The 17,709-nt window shown below is 31.7% G+C and overlaps 4 protein-coding genes across 7 annotated transcripts; 2 read left to right on the plus strand and 2 right to left on the minus strand.

Annotated features, from left to right (window-relative positions):
- Positions 1-65: 65 nt before the first annotated feature.
- kto (mediator complex subunit kohtalo) lies at positions 66-8,396 on the plus strand. 4 transcript variants are annotated; one of them, XM_069119470.1, is made up of 12 exons: positions 66-956; positions 1,034-1,746; positions 2,013-2,793; positions 2,869-3,194; positions 3,297-3,828; positions 3,915-4,508; positions 4,590-6,304; positions 6,399-6,824; positions 6,897-7,368; positions 7,459-7,742; positions 7,814-7,975; positions 8,047-8,396. In XM_069119470.1, exons 1-12 carry the CDS (start codon positions 413-415, stop codon positions 8,251-8,253), a joined length of 6,756 nt encoding a protein of 2,251 aa, XP_068975571.1. In that variant the 5' UTR covers positions 66-412; the 3' UTR covers positions 8,254-8,396. The 4 variants fall into 4 exon arrangements, with proteins under 4 accessions (XP_068975571.1, XP_068975573.1, XP_068975570.1 ...); XM_069119472.1 differs by having other exon boundaries at positions 72-956; positions 7,459-7,724; XM_069119469.1 differs by having other exon boundaries at positions 74-956; positions 8,041-8,396.
- A 487-nt stretch (positions 8,397-8,883) lies between these two features.
- Positions 8,884-11,098, plus strand: LOC138182980 (uncharacterized). Its single transcript, XM_069119473.1, has 6 exons — positions 8,884-9,475; positions 9,560-9,618; positions 9,686-9,811; positions 9,882-10,055; positions 10,289-10,477; positions 10,573-11,098. The coding sequence occupies exons 1-6, from the start codon at positions 9,238-9,240 to the stop codon at positions 10,711-10,713; spliced, it is 927 nt and encodes a 308-aa protein (XP_068975574.1). The 5' UTR covers positions 8,884-9,237; the 3' UTR covers positions 10,714-11,098.
- Positions 10,824-11,706, minus strand: RpS23 (ribosomal protein S23). The gene is made up of 3 exons (XM_069119474.1): positions 11,594-11,706; positions 11,252-11,411; positions 10,824-11,140 (listed from the first exon to the last, which is right to left on the minus strand). Exons 1-3 carry the CDS (start codon positions 11,595-11,597, stop codon positions 10,873-10,875), a joined length of 432 nt encoding a protein of 143 aa, XP_068975575.1. The 5' UTR covers positions 11,598-11,706; the 3' UTR covers positions 10,824-10,872.
- Positions 11,707-12,264: 558 nt separating this feature from the next.
- Klp3A (kinesin-like protein 3A) lies at positions 12,265-17,563 on the minus strand. Its single transcript, XM_069120339.1, has 14 exons — positions 17,383-17,563; positions 16,482-16,707; positions 15,951-16,386; positions 15,598-15,863; positions 15,074-15,514; positions 14,618-15,005; positions 14,135-14,501; positions 13,776-14,064; positions 13,546-13,682; positions 13,236-13,421; positions 12,987-13,154; positions 12,711-12,893; positions 12,565-12,641; positions 12,265-12,490 (listed from the first exon to the last, which is right to left on the minus strand). The coding sequence occupies exons 2-14, from the start codon at positions 16,705-16,707 to the stop codon at positions 12,478-12,480; spliced, it is 3,177 nt and encodes a 1,058-aa protein (XP_068976440.1). The 5' UTR covers positions 17,383-17,563; the 3' UTR covers positions 12,265-12,477.
- Between the last annotated feature and the right edge of the window lie 146 nt (positions 17,564-17,709).

The raw sequence follows: 17,709 nt of genomic DNA on the forward strand, positions 1-17,709 counted from the left end.
ATCTCATAACTTGACATATTAATTCATAAAAATATCTAAATACGATAAAAGCACTGATATGTATATTAAAATCATAGACTAGAATTTACATATCAGTAAATAACATGCAATGTAGAAATGAGAGATGATTATCTATCTCTGACGATAATTCAAAGCGCAACTATACATTCTTGTAATCCATGATTTTAACAACGACACGCCATCTAGAAATGTTTGTATGCACAGTAATTCTATCATTACAAGTGTTGGTTGAACGACAGTGGTGTTAAGTAATTGTAAATATGTCATTAACGGAGGTTATATGTCATACGTAGCCTCAGATAACACTACATAACTTTGAAACTGTTTCATCCTATTGTATAATTAAACAATGTCGATAGTCGTCTGTCGATTCTGATTATTTCCTTATACCATGATGGGAATATTGTATGAGAAAAGGCCACTAAAACGGCCTAAATTAGGGCCGCCGGACGTCTATCCTCAAGAACCTAAACAGAAAGAAGATGAACTTACGTCCACAAATGTCAAACTGGGCTTTGCCACAATGCCCCAAATGTCAGAGGAATTTGGGACAGCAAGACATTGTAATGTCACTGCTGCCAAAGTTGGAGCATATTTCAATGCAATTTTGGCTAAGAAAGAAGAGCTCTCTACGATGCCAGACACTGCAAGGAAACGACAACAAATCAATCCAAAAGATAATTTTTGGCCAGTAACTGCTAGAACAAAAAATGGCATTGAGGCCTGGTTCAAAGATTTGTCTGGGTGTAAACCACTGATAGCTCTTGCTAAGAAAGCTCCTAACTTCAATAAGAAAGAAGAAATATTCATGATGCTTTGTGAGTATCAAGTACCAATGCTTAGAGCAGCTTGGTTCATTAAACTTAGCTCTGCTTATACAGTAGCAGTTTCAGAAGCCAAAATAAAAAAGAGGCAGTTGCCTGACCCAACTACAGGTAAATAAAGACCTTCTTCGATATTAGTGAAATCAAAATATTTAATTAAAATATTTATTCTTTATTTCTCCATTTAGAATGGACAGGAACACTTATTAAATTCTTGAAGGATCAGCTTTCAAAACTACAGGAATATTATTATATAAATAATAATACAACAAATAGTGCTAGTAGTAATGGTATTGCAAATAATTCTTGCAGTGGGAACAATACTGGGAATAACAATAATAATAACAACAATAATAATAATGTCAGTAATAATGCTAATAATAATAATGGAGTAGCTAATAATCAGCCAGCTACACCAAATTCAAGTAACCAAGTAGCAACTGGAAATACTATGAACGAGGAACATAAATTAGCATTAAAACAATGGCATTATTGCATACAATTGGCAAAGTATATGTTTGAAGAAGGTTTATTAGATAGGCAAGAATTACTACAATGGATTTTAGAATTATTAGATAAAATTAAATCTTCCCCTTCAGAAAATGGTATTTTGAAACTTCTGTTGCCATTGGCATTGCAGTATTTAGAGGAATTCGTGCAATCTGAATTATTAGCCAGACGTTTGGCATATTTATGTTGCCGCAAATTGGCACATATGTGTAGTAACGTAGAAACCAATGGCAATCCACAAAGTCCGTCCATAAATAAAAGTGATGTTAACAGTGGGAAAGACACTGCCATTGCTAATCAAGTTCAAAATCCATTAACTGCTGCCTTTAATGACTATTTGTCTTGTCCACATCACAGGGATGTGGTTTATAGTTTGTCAACAATAATACAGGTAAGATAGCATGCTATGTATTATTTAACATGTTCCATGGCCAATAGTGAACTAAAAAGAGATAATATTATTCTAAATCGCTAATAGAATGTTGGTGTCCTTTTGCTTACTTGAAGAATATAACAAAGAGTGGTTTTGTTCTATCAAATGTTCACCTAACATGGAACATGCTGATCTAAAAATAATTAAAAAATAATATAAAAAAATATATTATAAATTTATATTATAAAATAATATAAAAGAATATAAACTTATTTTTCTATCAGGTTATAACACTAGAATGTCCTACTGCATTAGTGTGGAATAGCGTTGGCGAAGGAAAAGCTCCATCTGTATTAAATGGTTCTCCTTTAGATTATTTACCATGTCCCCCTACAGCTTTACCATGTCCACCAGTGAGTGCAACTAATCCTACAATAAAACAACTGAAAATTGCTCAAAAAAATATTCGAGCAAGATCTCAAGCTGCTGAAGGAAAATGGTCATGTGATAAGTGGCAGCAAAGCAGTGCTGGAATAACAACAACTAAAGTACTGGCAGCCTTAGATGCTTTAGATCGGCATAGTTTTGATAGAATGGATTCTACTAACTCGTTAGATACTTTGTATGCTAAAATATTTACATCACCTCCAAAAGATAATACCAATGAACGAGATACAAAAACGGAATATAATCCGCAACAAGATTCTGCTGTAGTTGAAATTCTATGCGAATGGGCAGTGAGCGCCGAAAGGTGGGGAGAGCATAGAGCAATGGCAGTTGCGAAGCTGTTGGAGAAACGGCAGAGTGAAGTTACTGGAGAAACGAACGATAACGATGATAAAGACAGCATCTGTAGTAATGGAAATCCACCCGTGCTTCCAATTTTTCAATCATTACTTATGAAATTCTTGGACATGGATGCCCCGGTACTAGATAATACAACAACTCAGTCAAAAGTTCAGTTCACGAATTTGGTTCACTTATTTTCAGAATTAATTAGACATGATGTATTTTCACACGACGCATACATGTGTACACTCATTTCAAGAGGAGATCTCATACAAGGTAGGATAAGCTTTTTACAAATTTTTCCATCATCTATTACCGTAGATACATATTTTACTATTTTATTTTATTTAGGCCCTGTGGCTAGCAAACCTGGAACTCCGAGTAATCGAGAACAAATCGACGAAGACAGCTTGTTTACTGGGATAGATTTAAAACCAACAAAATTAGAAGTACCAGATCACGGACGAACGATGGATTATGATGACAGTAAAATTGACGATGATTTAGATAAATTATTACAACACATCAAAGAGGATCAACAAAATAGCATGGATGCACCTGACAGTCCTAAAGAAGATGCATTAGCTGGGCATGGAACTCAAGAAGGATTGGATTCAAAAATACCATCGAGTCACAGTAGACATTTATTATATACAACGCATTTCCCATTACCACAGGTAAATTAATATTTGACTGAAACAATTTTATACAAAATTTAACATGTACCCTGTCATCTTTAAAGTGCTGTTGACATTAATTTTATAATATTATGTTTGTAGGATGAAACATGCAGTCAACATGACTGTAATCAACGACATGTATTACTGTATGGAGTAGGTCGTGTTAGAGACGACGCTAGACATATTGTTAAAAAAATGACGAAAGAAGTATGTAAATTATTCGGAAAAAAATTTAGCATTGACGTTGCAGAAGGTGGTAAAGTAAAGAAACATTCCCGAAGTGAATTTAACTTTGAAGCGATTACGCTGAAGTTTCAGAATCTCAGCTATTTCGATCAACACGTAGTGACGTGGCAATGCGCGACACAAGTTATAGAAATGTTGAATACATTTGCATTGGCTGGTTCGTCTTATTTGCCAGTCCAAGAACATGTAGCATTTCTATTTGATTTAATGGAATTAGCGTTAAATATATATGGCCTGATAGATGTTTGCATTCAAATACTAAAGGAATTACCAGAAGTTGAAACACAATTGGGAATTAGAAACAGTCAGCTTGTTAGAAGCTATACTACAAGTTTAAGTTTATATGTTGTAGGAGTATTAAGAAGATATCATTGTTGTTTGTTATGTAAGTATTATTCATAACAAAATTCATTATTTTATAAAGTACTCAAATAATAGGAATGATAATTATATCTAACTTGGTTATTTTAGTATCTCCGGAACAAACAACAGCGGTATTCGATTTACTTTGTAAAGTTGTAAAGCATGTATCCAATCCTAGTGACTGTAGTTCTGCTGAACGATGTGTATTAGCGCATCTTTACGATTTATACTCGTCTTGTTCGTTGCTGAAAACGAAACCACATGGAGTTGAAGCATTTAGCAATGCTTATCCTAAAATCCGAACGGCTCTTTACAGCACGTTACAACCAACAACATCGAGTCATGTGTATAATTCACAATTTATGGTAGACGTTTTTACCAGTCCAAGACGCGGTGGAAAAATCGAACCACAATGGGCTAGACAGTTGAACGAGACACCGGCTAATCGTTACAGTTTTGTTTGCAACGCAATAGTTGCAGTTTGCAGTGAAACGGATAATGACAAATTAAATGACATTGCGATAACATGCGCGGAATTAACAGCTTGTTGTAATGCACTTAACGCCGAATGGCTCGGAGTCCTTATGGCACTTTGTTGTTCTTCAAATAGCTCCGCTTTTTATATTGACGTGTTAAATCAGGTTGATGTACAAGACCTAAGTATACATAACTCTCTGGCTGTATTCACGTCAATTTTAATTGGTAAATTTTTTAAATGATTTTAATGCATTATGTTATTTTAAAAAGTTGGTAAAGTACTAAAATAATATTTTCTATTTATAGCAAGACACTGCTTCTCATTGGAGGATTTTGTCGTGCATATAGCATTACCATCCTTAGTTAAAGCTTGTAATGAAGGTCGCGGAGACGCAGATATGGAAGCTGAAGCTGGAGCACGTTTAACCTGCCATTTGCTTCTACGGCTTTTCAAGACTGTCGAATGTCCCCAACCAGCGCTTTATTCCGTAAGCACAAGTCCTCACCCTCTACCGAATGGAAATTCCAGGGGTTACAGTATAAAATTAAGTTGTGATAGACACTTGCTGGCAGCTGCTCACAATAACATCAGGGTCGGTCCGGTTTTAGCTGTACTGAAAGCTATCTTAGTTGTCGCTGATGCAACTGCTGGTAAACAACCTCCAAAGAAACCAGATGTGCCGATAAATCATTCAAATAAAGCAGGAGGACCAGCTAGTGTTGGTGTTGGTGTTGGAGTAACTACAGGTGGACCAAGCGAATTGTCTATCAGTCATATCCTAGGTACCAGTGATATTCTAGGAGGTGGCGATGACTTGGGACTTGATCTAGCAATATCTTCATCTAGCAGCAGCGCTGGAATGACTACGGAAAATGTGAAAGGATTGTCAGACTTTGCACAACATGTCCTCAGACAAATCTGCAGCCAAGAGTGGGTTTTAGAAAGATGTTTACAAAACCCAGAAGAACTTTGTCATCCGGATATGTTACTCGATAACATGCTGACACCGCGTCAAGCTCAACGGTTACTTCATATGATCTGCTATCCGGAGACTTCTACAGACGCATTTATCGACCAGAAGACTCACATAACAAACATTTTGGAAAATCTGGAGCAATGGAGTTTAAGAATGTCGTGGCTTGATCTGCAACTCATGTACAAACAATTTCCTCCAGGATCGAGCGATCTTTCACAGTGGTTGGACACCGTTGCCAAAGCTGCAATCGATGTGTTTCAATTGAATACTATGTCAAGTAAGCCAGACAAACGGTCTGGTTCGATATGGTTAGTTGCACCGCTTGTTTCAAAATTACCAAGCGCAGTGCAAGGTCGAGTCTTAAAAGTAGCTGGCCAGGTATTAGAATCCGGTAATTGGTCAAAAACAGCGACAGGTCGTGAGAGAAGTAGATCGAAATCGCCATCTTTGTTTAATCATCAACCGTTTCTCTCATTAGTACTCACTTGCCTCAAAGGTCAGGACGATCAAAGAGAGGGCCTTCTGATGTCTCTGCATTCGCAGCTATCGCAGTTCTTGAACATTAGCAAAGAGGAGAAAAATTTTGTTACCGAAGATCCTAAGACGAGAGAGGTGTTACAAGATGCATTGCAATTGAGATTTAGTCTCGTCGGTGGAGTCTTTGATACCATACAAAGAAATACGACTGCTACCACAGACTGGGCTATCTTATTGGTTCAGCTGGTTAGCTATGGTGTTATAGATTTAAATAATAACTCTGGATTGTTTACTACTGTCATAGATATGTTAGCAACCCTAATACATTCTACTCTAGTTTCCGATTCGCAGTCCGAGAAGGATGAAAATAAAAAACATTATCAAAACTTAATGAAAAAGTTGAAAAAAGAACTCGGTGATAGAAATTCTTCCAGTATTCGATATGTCAGACAATTGTTACCACTGCCAAAATTAACGATGGAAGTAATTACGTGTGAGCCAGTTGGATGTTTGACAGACACAAAAGGAAATAAAATAGCTGGTTTTGATAGTATTGATAAAAAACAAGTAAGTTGAAGTACTTTATATTTGTACTATATAATACTACACTCTAATAACAAGCAAAAGAAAATGATATAAAAATATATGCATATTACATTAGGGTTTACAAGTATGTGATTCCCAAAGGGTATCTGCATGGGAAGTATTAGAAGGTCATAAAAATCCAGCACCAATTTCTTGGGCCTGGTTTAGAGCAGTTCGATTGGAACGTAAGCCTCTTACGTACCAAAATGCTCATAAGCTTTTACGATATCATACACATAGTCAAATTAGACCTCCTAGCCATTACTTGGAGCCACCACCATTACCTCCGGAAGATTTAGAACCAGATAAAAAGGAATCAGAACCTGGCAAAGCTGATACACCAATGAGTATCGATTCTCCTGGAAGAGTAACAGGTAGTGTTGGCAGTAGTGGAGTTGGTAATGCTATTACCAATGGCAAAGGGAAAGCTATGAAGACACGAAAGCATAGAAAGAATAGAGGAGCTGCTACACCTACTACACCTGTTTCACAACAAATCCAGGTTCTTTTTTTTCCATTTGATTTTTTAAAATATTTGCTTTTCAATTTTTGATATATTTTATGTGTTAAATAGCAACCACCAAATCAACTACAACAAATGTCATTTGGAAATCAGCAAGTACCCGTTAGTCAACAACCTGGGATGTTTACTGGTCAACCGCCGCAACATCAACAACCTTGGTACACCAATCAGCAAACTCACGCACCAGCTCAGCCATATGCATATGGACAACAATTACCACCAACTCCAGTTGGACCAAGATACGACAGACCAGGCATGAACAATCAATCAAAACAGGCGCTTTCTCACATGTTACGTTTACGGCTACCATCCAATCAATTAATAAGCTCTCAGCAACAAGCAAATGCCGCACCTGTCGCTGGGCCAGGAGCGTTCCAAGGAATGCAGAGACAACAATTCATCAGACAACAATTGAGAGCTCAACATGGAGCTCCAAATATCAATCCACAACAAGGAATGTTTGCTTCGCAACAGCAGCAACAACAACCGCAACAACAAGGAATTTACACTGGAATGCAACAGGGTAATTATATATTACAATTTATTATTTTATGTATAATAATTACTTTGGTAGTATAACATATAAAGATATTATAATTATATTTTTTAACAGGAATGAATCAAAATTATGCAGGATATGGGGGTCAACAAATGATGCCACAACAACAACAACAGCAGCAGCAACAACAGCAAGCGCCTCAACAAGCACAACAACAACAACAGTTGTTACAGCAGCAGCAGCAGCAACAAGGTTTAATGAATCAGCAACAGAATATGATGTTTTCTAATCAACAGCAAATGATGGGACCTCAAAGGGCGCAAGAGTATATACCACAACAACGTATGCAACCTGGAGCTACGAGGCCACCGTACCTTCAGGTACCATTTAAAAGAAAAGTAGATAAAATGAATCTAATAAAAAAAGTATTTACTATAAAGAATCGAAAATTATTGTTGGTATTCTTCAGGCTCCAAATGTTACAATGAATACAATGGGTCCAATGGGAGGTGGAGTTCAAAGTCAACCAGCACCACCATATCGGCAAACCAGTGGAAAACCTGGTACGGTTGGTGTAACGGGAGTAGGCACTACTAACGTCGGCTTACAACAAAATCAACAATTCCAACAGGTAAGGTTTACTGTGCTGTAAAAAGTTGTCCATATATTTGTATGTATAATCGTTTACATTATTAGCAACAGGCGATAAACCAACAACGTATGAGACAACAAATGCTTGCGATGCAGCAGCAACAACAACAGGCACAGCAGCAACAGCAAGCACAGCAGCAACAACAACAACAAGGTAATGCCGGTGGACAGCAGCCAACTCCACAATTAGTAACGCATTTACAACGGCACTTGAGTCAACCACCGCAACACTATCAGCATCAACCACCGCCTTATTAGTAATTTAATCTGTATATAATTAATGAATATGTTGTATAATTAACATAAACTGTGTATACTGGGTCAGAAGAATTACATAACTTAATTTGCAGTGTGAATGTATAAAGCGTGCCATTGCAGAGGCAATAAACAGACAAGAATTTCACAAAAGTCTTAAAAGCTATTTCTTTCGTTTTTACTTCTTTTTAACGTTAATATTGTGTATAATGTATGAAAAATAAGCAGTTATAATTGTTTAAAAATGTTGTGTAATTCCTGTATTCTCAAACCAAATAAATTAAAATATAAATTTTCTTTTTGTAAGGCTAATAATAAATTAGATATAAATTATGTAAAACTAATGGTAATCTCAGCTACTCGAAATACATATATATATATTTAAGGAATACATAATTTATGTATAGATAACAGACAAACAATAGACAGCAAATAAACAATAAATTGAATAAAATTTAAATACTCGCTGGTAATATTAAAAAATTATTATATTAAGTATAACATCGTAAATATAAAAAAGGAAAACAATTTCTAAAAAAAAGAAACCTTTCATAATGAAAAATTTACCTTATAATTGAGTTACTATAAATCAAATAAAAATTATACACATACACATATAAATTTTCTTATCATATTTGTTACGAAATAAAAATTCTAAAATATAAAAATTGTTCATTTTATAACAATATTGTAAACGTATATTTTTATATGTATTTTGAAATTACAAATATGTACGAAAATACAACTAATCTTATTTGTCATTTACCAAAATTGGTTAGGTCACTGTCATATAAAGTACTACAAATTGTCAAATCGTTTACATGACCGTGGGTTAGGTTACGGGGTTACGTATTCAATGTAATAAGTGATTTAGTGTGATTTTATTTATAATTTTATATTTGCCTTAGTAACTAGTTATCTATCTCGAAGGGAAAGGAATTATATCAAAAATCAAAATAGATATATAACAAAATATAATTTATACATATGACAAGAATAGAAAAGAAATGTACAACAATGAGTAATACAGAAGAACTTATGACTGATATTTATAACACTTTAGTACAAATAAGATATCCAAAAATTACAACAGCTTTAGCAAACAATATAGAAGCAACAATTCTTAATGGAGAGAATCGACTTTCATTATTATCTTGGCTTTTGGCTGAAAAGTTTCCCTTGATAGCTTCCAAATTACAAAAGTTAAAAGGCGCAGCTTTAGAAGGTTTTATAACTAAATAACATTAGAAGTTTGTAATTAAATAATATTTAATATATTCAATATAAAGTCATTATTTTTCTTTTGCAGAAGAGTTACTAAGATCTTATTCCGAAATTGGAATTTGTACTGACAAAAAATTATTTCTGGTTCGTGTCTTACATAATTTCTTTTTGTACTATTGGCAACAGAAAAATTTAAATTATTCTTTTGCAGGGAAATTGCCTGTTAAAAGAACAACTTCCAACTTTAAGATTATTATTGGACTTTATGAAATGTTTATTCCTTAAGTCTTTTGATACTGAATATGATGAAAAAGAATCCACTGATGATATATTAAACGTATGTAAATAAATACATCCAAAACATGTATGCATATAATTTGTATATTTACAGATATATTTTATATTAGGTCTATATTAATGAAGATTCAAATACGTTCACATGTAATGTTGAACCAAAGTTAAATTATTCTGAATCTATGCAGTATTTTGAAAATTTGCAAAAGTATCTAAATGAACATCAAGAATTATCATCAACTTTTGAATTTAAAAAAGAAGAACATGTAGTGGAACAGGTTTCAAAAGTAATTTCATTAAAAAATTTATATAAAGTGATCTGTGACTAATGCTACAACTGCAAAAAGAATGATTCCTCATCAAAAAGTATCATTTTGTATGTGAGCTAAACATGAAAAAACTATCTTAATTTTTCAGTTCATTTGTCATATAGAATCATTCCTTTGTTGGTGTAGTAGATGTTTTATAATACTCTATGTCTTTTGTTTTGAAATAATATATAAAATTATATGAAATACAGGATGAAAAAAAGAAAACTAATGAAAATGATCGAGATTCGTTATTTAATGAGGAAAAAAAGAATTTTATAGAAGCATATTCATCCATTGATTCATGGTCACCATTTAACGCAAAAAGTGTGAAGAATAAATTATACTCCATGGACGCTGATATTAACGATATATATTCAAAATTTTCTTCTTTAACACAGGTTTTGTACTTTTATAGACCTTCTTACATTTAATACAATTAATCAATACAATTTAATACAATTATCAATTTATACAAATGCTACTTAATATTTAGTTTCTACAAGCAAAGGAAGAAATATTGAATGCCAATATACCAAAAGAAATAGGGAAATTAAATACTCCATTGAATGAAACTGTTGAAAATATTGTTACACATACAGAAGAAGCTAAGAATGGATATGTGGATACTTATTAATTTGTAATATTAATTTTCTTTTAAGTGGCTTTTAAAATATCAATCTTTAAATTTATATTTTTGTACTCTTATAAAAATAAAAGCACTTATGGGTATTAAAAAGATATTAATTCAATTAAAAATGTTTTATAGGTTTATTAGAAATACATGATAGTGACTTTACGATCTAGGTCGTTCTTTCTTTTCTTTGTAGAGTGCAAGTAGCGAAACATTGGCAACTTTCACTACTTTAAATCGAACTCCTGGAATGTCACCTACGGCATGACCTTTACGACCAAAACCAGCGACCAAAACTTCGTCGTTTTCCTCGATATTGTTCAAACAACCATCCCTAGGTACAAAAGCAGTAATTTTCTTGCCGTTTTTGATAAGTTGTACTCTCACACATTTACGAATAGCAGAGTTCGGCTGTTTGGCTTCTACACCACTAAAAACATACAAACACTTAATTAAAATTTGATGCAGAAATTCATTTCAATTCAAAGAGATTACTATAAATATGATATAGTAAGAGATTTAATAATGCAAATATACATACACTTTTTCTAAAACAATACCCTTAGCATGAGAAGCACCACCGAATGGATTGGCCTTCCATCTCGTTCCCAAGTGAGCTTTCTTGTAGTCTTTATCATTCCATCGTTGATCTCGTCTATGGTTTACATGCTTACGTGCGGTACGAAGACCACGAGGTTTACCTGTACCAAAACGTTAGATCATTAATACATTTCATTTTCATTTTGTTATTTCAGAATTTTCTATTAAATATTTAACGAAATCATAATTGAAAAAAATTAAACAATCGATGAGAACAACACATATTTAATAATATAAGCTTTACATTTTTAAAAACAATATAATTTTAACATCGATTGCTTACCCATCTTGTTCGTTGCTCTATACAACCGGAAGAGCTCTATCTTTCATTAACGGAAATGCATATGAACTTCAATTTTACCGTCACATTTAAATCAAAAATACGTTTGTTGCAATAAATGTAGCAATAGATCAATAAATAAAAATGTTAAAAAATAAGTTACTATTTTTTAGTATTTTATAAAAATCTTATAAGTATGTTAGGAACGAGCGGACTTATCTAAATATTTCTTTTAATTATTATAATACGAAAAATACATTTTACACGTAATCTGAAAAAAATATACGAAAAATATATATGCCTGAAGTACTTCTCTAATTTTTAAAGTTAATAATGTATATTTTTTCTCTTATATATATGTACATTGCAGTTGCCACATGAAATTATGAAATTTAATAAAATGCATATAAAAATTAGAAGTATGAGCACTTCTAATTGCATCATAATAGGGTTTGTCATTTTTGGAGGATTTGTGGACATACATACAAAATAAGTATAAATAAAATAAACATAAATAATTATATTTTATTATAAAATCAAGTAAAAGATTTTATTATTTTAATATCTAATAAGCATATTTGCAGCTAAATTTATTTACATTATATATTTACAATTATGTGACAAAATAAGATTTGTGCACTTAATTAAATAAGATAATATAATATAATTGAATATTAGAACATAAGGTATTTTATTCAGTTAAGGTAAGATATTGAACTAAACAATCAATAAAAAAGTAATAAATAAATAAGAAAATATATAAAATTTGAGTGTCAGAATGTAAAATCCAGTTGCCTCTTTATAAAATGTTCTTAATATGAAACATGTCGTACACACTAATTGCACTTCCACAAAATTGAGCTTTGCATTATTGATGATGGTGATATTCATTCCACTAGTCTGTTTGAAAAAAGAAGAGATTTAATAATATATAATTGTATGGATGAAATTACAAAAATATAATTTAAATATACCTTGGTTTCTTTAGAAATTTATCGTCTTCTGCTTTTTCATCTTCTTTTGACTGATCCATAAATAATGTACGATTCAACTAAAGATAATAATGATAGATTATGAAATAATTTTAAATGATTATTATTAGAAAGAATAACAAGCTTACATTTTTTTTATCTCTATTTTGACATTGATCTTCCACACATTTACAATTACTGCCACATATAGTTTTGTTTTTACGGCAACGACAAATTCGTGTAGCACAACTTGTTTTACAATTACATTTTGCATCGCCATCTGATGTCCGTTTCAATGAATTACGGTCAAGTGATGAAGATTTTGTTGTATCCTGAAAATAAAAATTATATTATTCAGAATTAATAATATAAAGAATATTGTTTTAAATATCAAAGGTAATAAATTCTTAATTTCAATGATTTACTAAAAGACTCCGTATACGATTATAAAGTGGTGTTCGTGTCCAATCTGGATCTTTTTCAACATCATCTTCAATGGTACTATCATCTGTTTCGGATTGAATATCTTCAACCTGTACGTCTTTAATAGCTTTGGGTTTCACATTTTCCTTGTTCTGAATTTTATGTGGGAGCTGAAAAATTTATAAAACAATTTATAATATTTTAGTGGAGAATTAATTTTATCAATAATAAAATTAAGAGCGTATATTAACTGTGTGTTCTAGTTCTTCGCATTTTTGTTTGTAAAATTCCAATTTTTCTCTTAGTTTATTGTTATCTTCACTTTCGTATTCTTTAATATTATGTGTATCATTTAATGCAAGTTGTTTTGACATACGCCTTCCTTTCTCTCTAACCCGGTATTCATTCAACCGTGCTTGCAACAGTTCATACTTTCCCTAAAATTACGTTTATTATTAGAAACATAATAATTTTAAATTAGATTGTTGATATTGAACTTAAAAGAGTCTTGTCTAATTTATGTAAACTTTTAAATAGTCTATAATTTTCAAATATACAAACCTGAAGCTCATTGTATTCATATTCCTTTACACATTGCTTTCTTCTACTCTCTGTAACATGTTTAAATAATAGTTCAAGAGCAATTTTTGCTCCTTCCATTGTATGTACTTTCTGCCATCTTGTATGTGCTCTACTTTCTAAATAAATACACATGTATACAATTAATAGTTGAACAAGGGAACTTACTACGTTAACACGTATATCGTACATTTAGCGAATGGAACATTTACCTTGATCAGATTCAACTATTTTTTGCTGGAGATCGGTAATTTGCGTATTACGTAAATCTAGAAATTCAGTAAGTTCAGCAATTTTGGTCCCATTTACATCATCATCGTTTTGAAATTTTTCTAACATGCACGCCAATGATGCTCTATCTTGCATTAATTTTTCGAGAGAATATTCTGCATCAATGGTGCTCACCGATATTTCTATTTCCTGAGTTAACCAATTTTGAATTTTATCAGTATTAGTATTCATCTTTTCTTTTCTCACTCTTTTTTGCAAATCTAAAGCTTCCTAAAAGTAAAGTAAAAGACAAAATTATTGTTCAATTAAAGCATTACAAACAAAAATCTTAATTCATTACCTTCAGTCTTTTATTAACAGCAAAAGCTTCTTCCATCTTTCTTTTGAAAACGGTTTCTTGTTTACTATGCCACAATTTTAAACGTGTCACTTCGTTCATTTGCTTCCTATTTTGATTTTTTAAACGGTTCAGTTCTTTTTCCTTTGATTCCTTCCATTTTGTAAATCTATCAGATTCATTGCGCATTTGTCTAATTAATTTTATTCTTGTTTGCTTTAACACGTGCATTTCGTTTGATAAATTCCTTATTTGTTGATCTTGCTTTTCTTTCGTTTTAACTATCCTATCTTGCTCTGATATCTTTCGCCTTAATTCCGTTATTTTTTTCTCTAATTCTTGTACCTTTTTACGTCTATTTTCTGCCAATCTGTAAAACAAACAAAATAAGTTAAAAAACTTGAAAAAATAACACTAAGTTAATGATTGCTGTAAATGAAGAAAATTTAAAAAATAATAATTTTTGTATTTAATTAAACTTCTTACTTTGACTTAGCATTATTTGCTTGTACATTCTGTAGAGCTTGCAGAAGTTCTTCCTTTTCTATCTGAAGTGTTTTTATCTCTTGCTCCATTTCCTGTATTTCTTTGGAATAATCAATTGTTAGAGATGAGCTTTTTAAAAGCTGATGTATAAGACTCTCCTTAATAGCAAGTTCTTTGTTGATATTTTGAACTTCGTCATTCCTTTTAGCTTGGAGCAAAGTATGTTCTTCCTGTTTTTCATGAAAATCATCTAAACTATCTGGAGAACATACTTCATCCATACACATCTGTTCTGGGTCGTCTTCAGAGTTTATTGTAAATGTGTTTGCATTATCAGACGATATTTTTATGAGTTCTTCGGATGTTTTCTTCTGATCGTTTTGAATATCTATTTATCATAAATAAGGAAATATTTTCAGAAACTGTATATCAATAACTTTTCCTTATGTTACTTACCAAGAATTTTTAAATACAAAGCTTCCAGTCTTGAACGATGTTCATTATGTTTATTAGGATCTTTATCAAAATCATCTAAAAGTTTTTTAGATTCTTCTAATATCTTTATCATGTCAGTCTGAATTTTTTCTCTAGCTTGCTCAGCTAGTTCTGCCCTTTCATACATAACTACAGCCTCAATTAAATTACTATTTAACTTTTCCGTTAAATCCCGTATTTTTTTTTGTAAACATTGGTTTTTTGTATGGAGTTCCTGATGTTCCAACGGACATGAGACCTTAATTTCATTGTCTACCAAAGCAAGTTTTAATTCTTGTACTAGTTTATTTAGACGATTTATTTCTGCAATTTGTGGATCTTGATTAACTACAGGTTTATTTTTTATCTTACATGCTCTGTCTGCATATCTTAATGTGCTTAGAGTTTCATCCAAGTTATAATCTGAAAGTATTTTATATAAAAGATAAGTTATTTTGAACATTAGTATTAAATACAAATATCTTAAATTTTATGACAATAATAACCTGCAGGACTAACGCATGCTATCATTAATGTTATGGAATTTCCACCAAGAGAATCTTGCAATAATCTTGTGAGTTTACTGTCTCTATAACCAACATATGCTGCAGGGCCACCCTCTCCTAATTGAGATATAACATTACCCAATGCTAACAAACCTCTATTTATATTAACTCCTTCTTTAAATCTTTCACCAGTTGCTTGCGTCTTTTTACTACGTTCAGATCCAGCTAAATCTACCAAATGAAACTTTGCAGTTGTTGCTGTATTGCTAGATTATATTAAAGTAGAAAAGAACAAAATATTTAAATATATTATAAATAAATCTTATTTTGTAATTTCTAGATATATTGCTTACAGGTCATTCTTTTTATGTTGATATACACATAAAGTGTATATTGCATGACTTCTGCTACTTTGTGCGTTCATTGCAGTAGCACCTGTAGCACGTCCTAAAGATCCTTGTGTCAAACAGTGTAATGCTTCTGTTGCATTTTTAACTTCTTTTGCTACAAGTCCAGCAATCTTTATATTTTTACCATCATCTCTGATTTCAACAATAGACTGATTTCTTTGTTTATCAGTTAATAAATCGTATAATTGTTCTTGATAAAGTTCCATAAACGAAACTGTAACTTTAAAACTCCAATCTTCCTTTGATGAAATTATATCAAATATATCATTCACCGATCTAGGTATAATGCCCATGTCTTCCTCTTCAATGTAATTTGTACCCATTGAATGAGTTTTACCACTTCCCGTTTGACCATAAGCCAATATAGTGACATTATAGCCTGCAAAGAAGGTATATAAATATACTACTACATTAATTGCAAAAATAAAATACAATTACAGTATTTTGCAGAATTATGTTTTAATATAATTTTACCTTGAAAAATATTTTCTACCATATTTTTAACAGCTGTATTATAGAATTCCTCTTGAGTAGCATTAGGAGAAAATACGTAATTAAATGTAAAAGCTTTGGCTGTATTACATACAACAATCTGAGGTTCACCAGGAACAACATCTAAGCATGTTTGACATCCTCTTTCATTTTCACTCTTTATTAATGGACGAATGCGAACAGCAACTTTAACTGCATCTTCAGTCATCTGTAATAAAATGTTTATCTTTTAATATATATGTTTGTTTTAGAAAACTTATTAACTTTGGACATTCTATTGATGCATGACGTCCTCATGAATTTTGAGACCTTTTTTAATTACTTTATTGTAATGTGTATATATTATATATGTTTTAGATGCATATATGCTATTAGTTTTGTAAGTATAGGAAGTAGGAAAGATATATACGCGGTTCAATCAATACTACATGATAATGTTCATAGTATAGTATAAACAAAAGTTCATTTGTCTGAGATTGATCTAAAAGTCATGAAAGAATCCTTTTCTCTAGATCTAACGTTAAACATTAAAGCATGTTTACGCCACTATAAATAAATAAGATAATATACTAATTATACTAATTGTATAATACTATATGTACTAATTGCATTAATAAGAAATAAATTTCACTATTTGGAATATTTTAACTCTGGAAAATGCGTAATCCTGTTGAGACCTATGTTTCATAATTCTTGGAAGTTCACAATCGTATTAAAACCTACGTTTTGTAATTATTATTCTTTACTACCATATAAGCTTTACCAAAATATTCTAACAAATACTTATATCATTTCACTTAGAACATATTCATTTGTAACGATTACCCGATTTACCCCATAAATTTTGAACAAGACTTTGTTAAAGATAATCATAATTAATTACCTTTGAATCGTTCACCGTGAAGCAGTGATGTCTTTATATAAATTATACCTTATTATACAGTAGCAATAATAACAGAAATTATTTTTTAATCACGGTGGATCGGAGATGAATATGCTGAATCAGTTAATTTTAAACTTGAATACAGACTGCTTGAAATCAAATCAACCGTTGACCGTTACCGACGTATTTGAAATTATGCGGTTTCGAATAAAGTATCCGATTCGCATGTAAGTTTCTTCGACTATAGTTTAATACTTCTAATTGGTCGACGAAATTTAGGAACCCTGTTAAAATTAAGTATGGACAGATTTTTATTAATATGATGAA

This window comes from Bombus flavifrons, chromosome 9 (genome assembly GCF_040668555.2).
Source record: "Bombus flavifrons isolate JBK064 chromosome 9, iyBomFlav1_principal, whole genome shotgun sequence".
Classification (NCBI taxonomy): Eukaryota; Metazoa; Arthropoda; class Insecta; order Hymenoptera; family Apidae; genus Bombus; species Bombus flavifrons.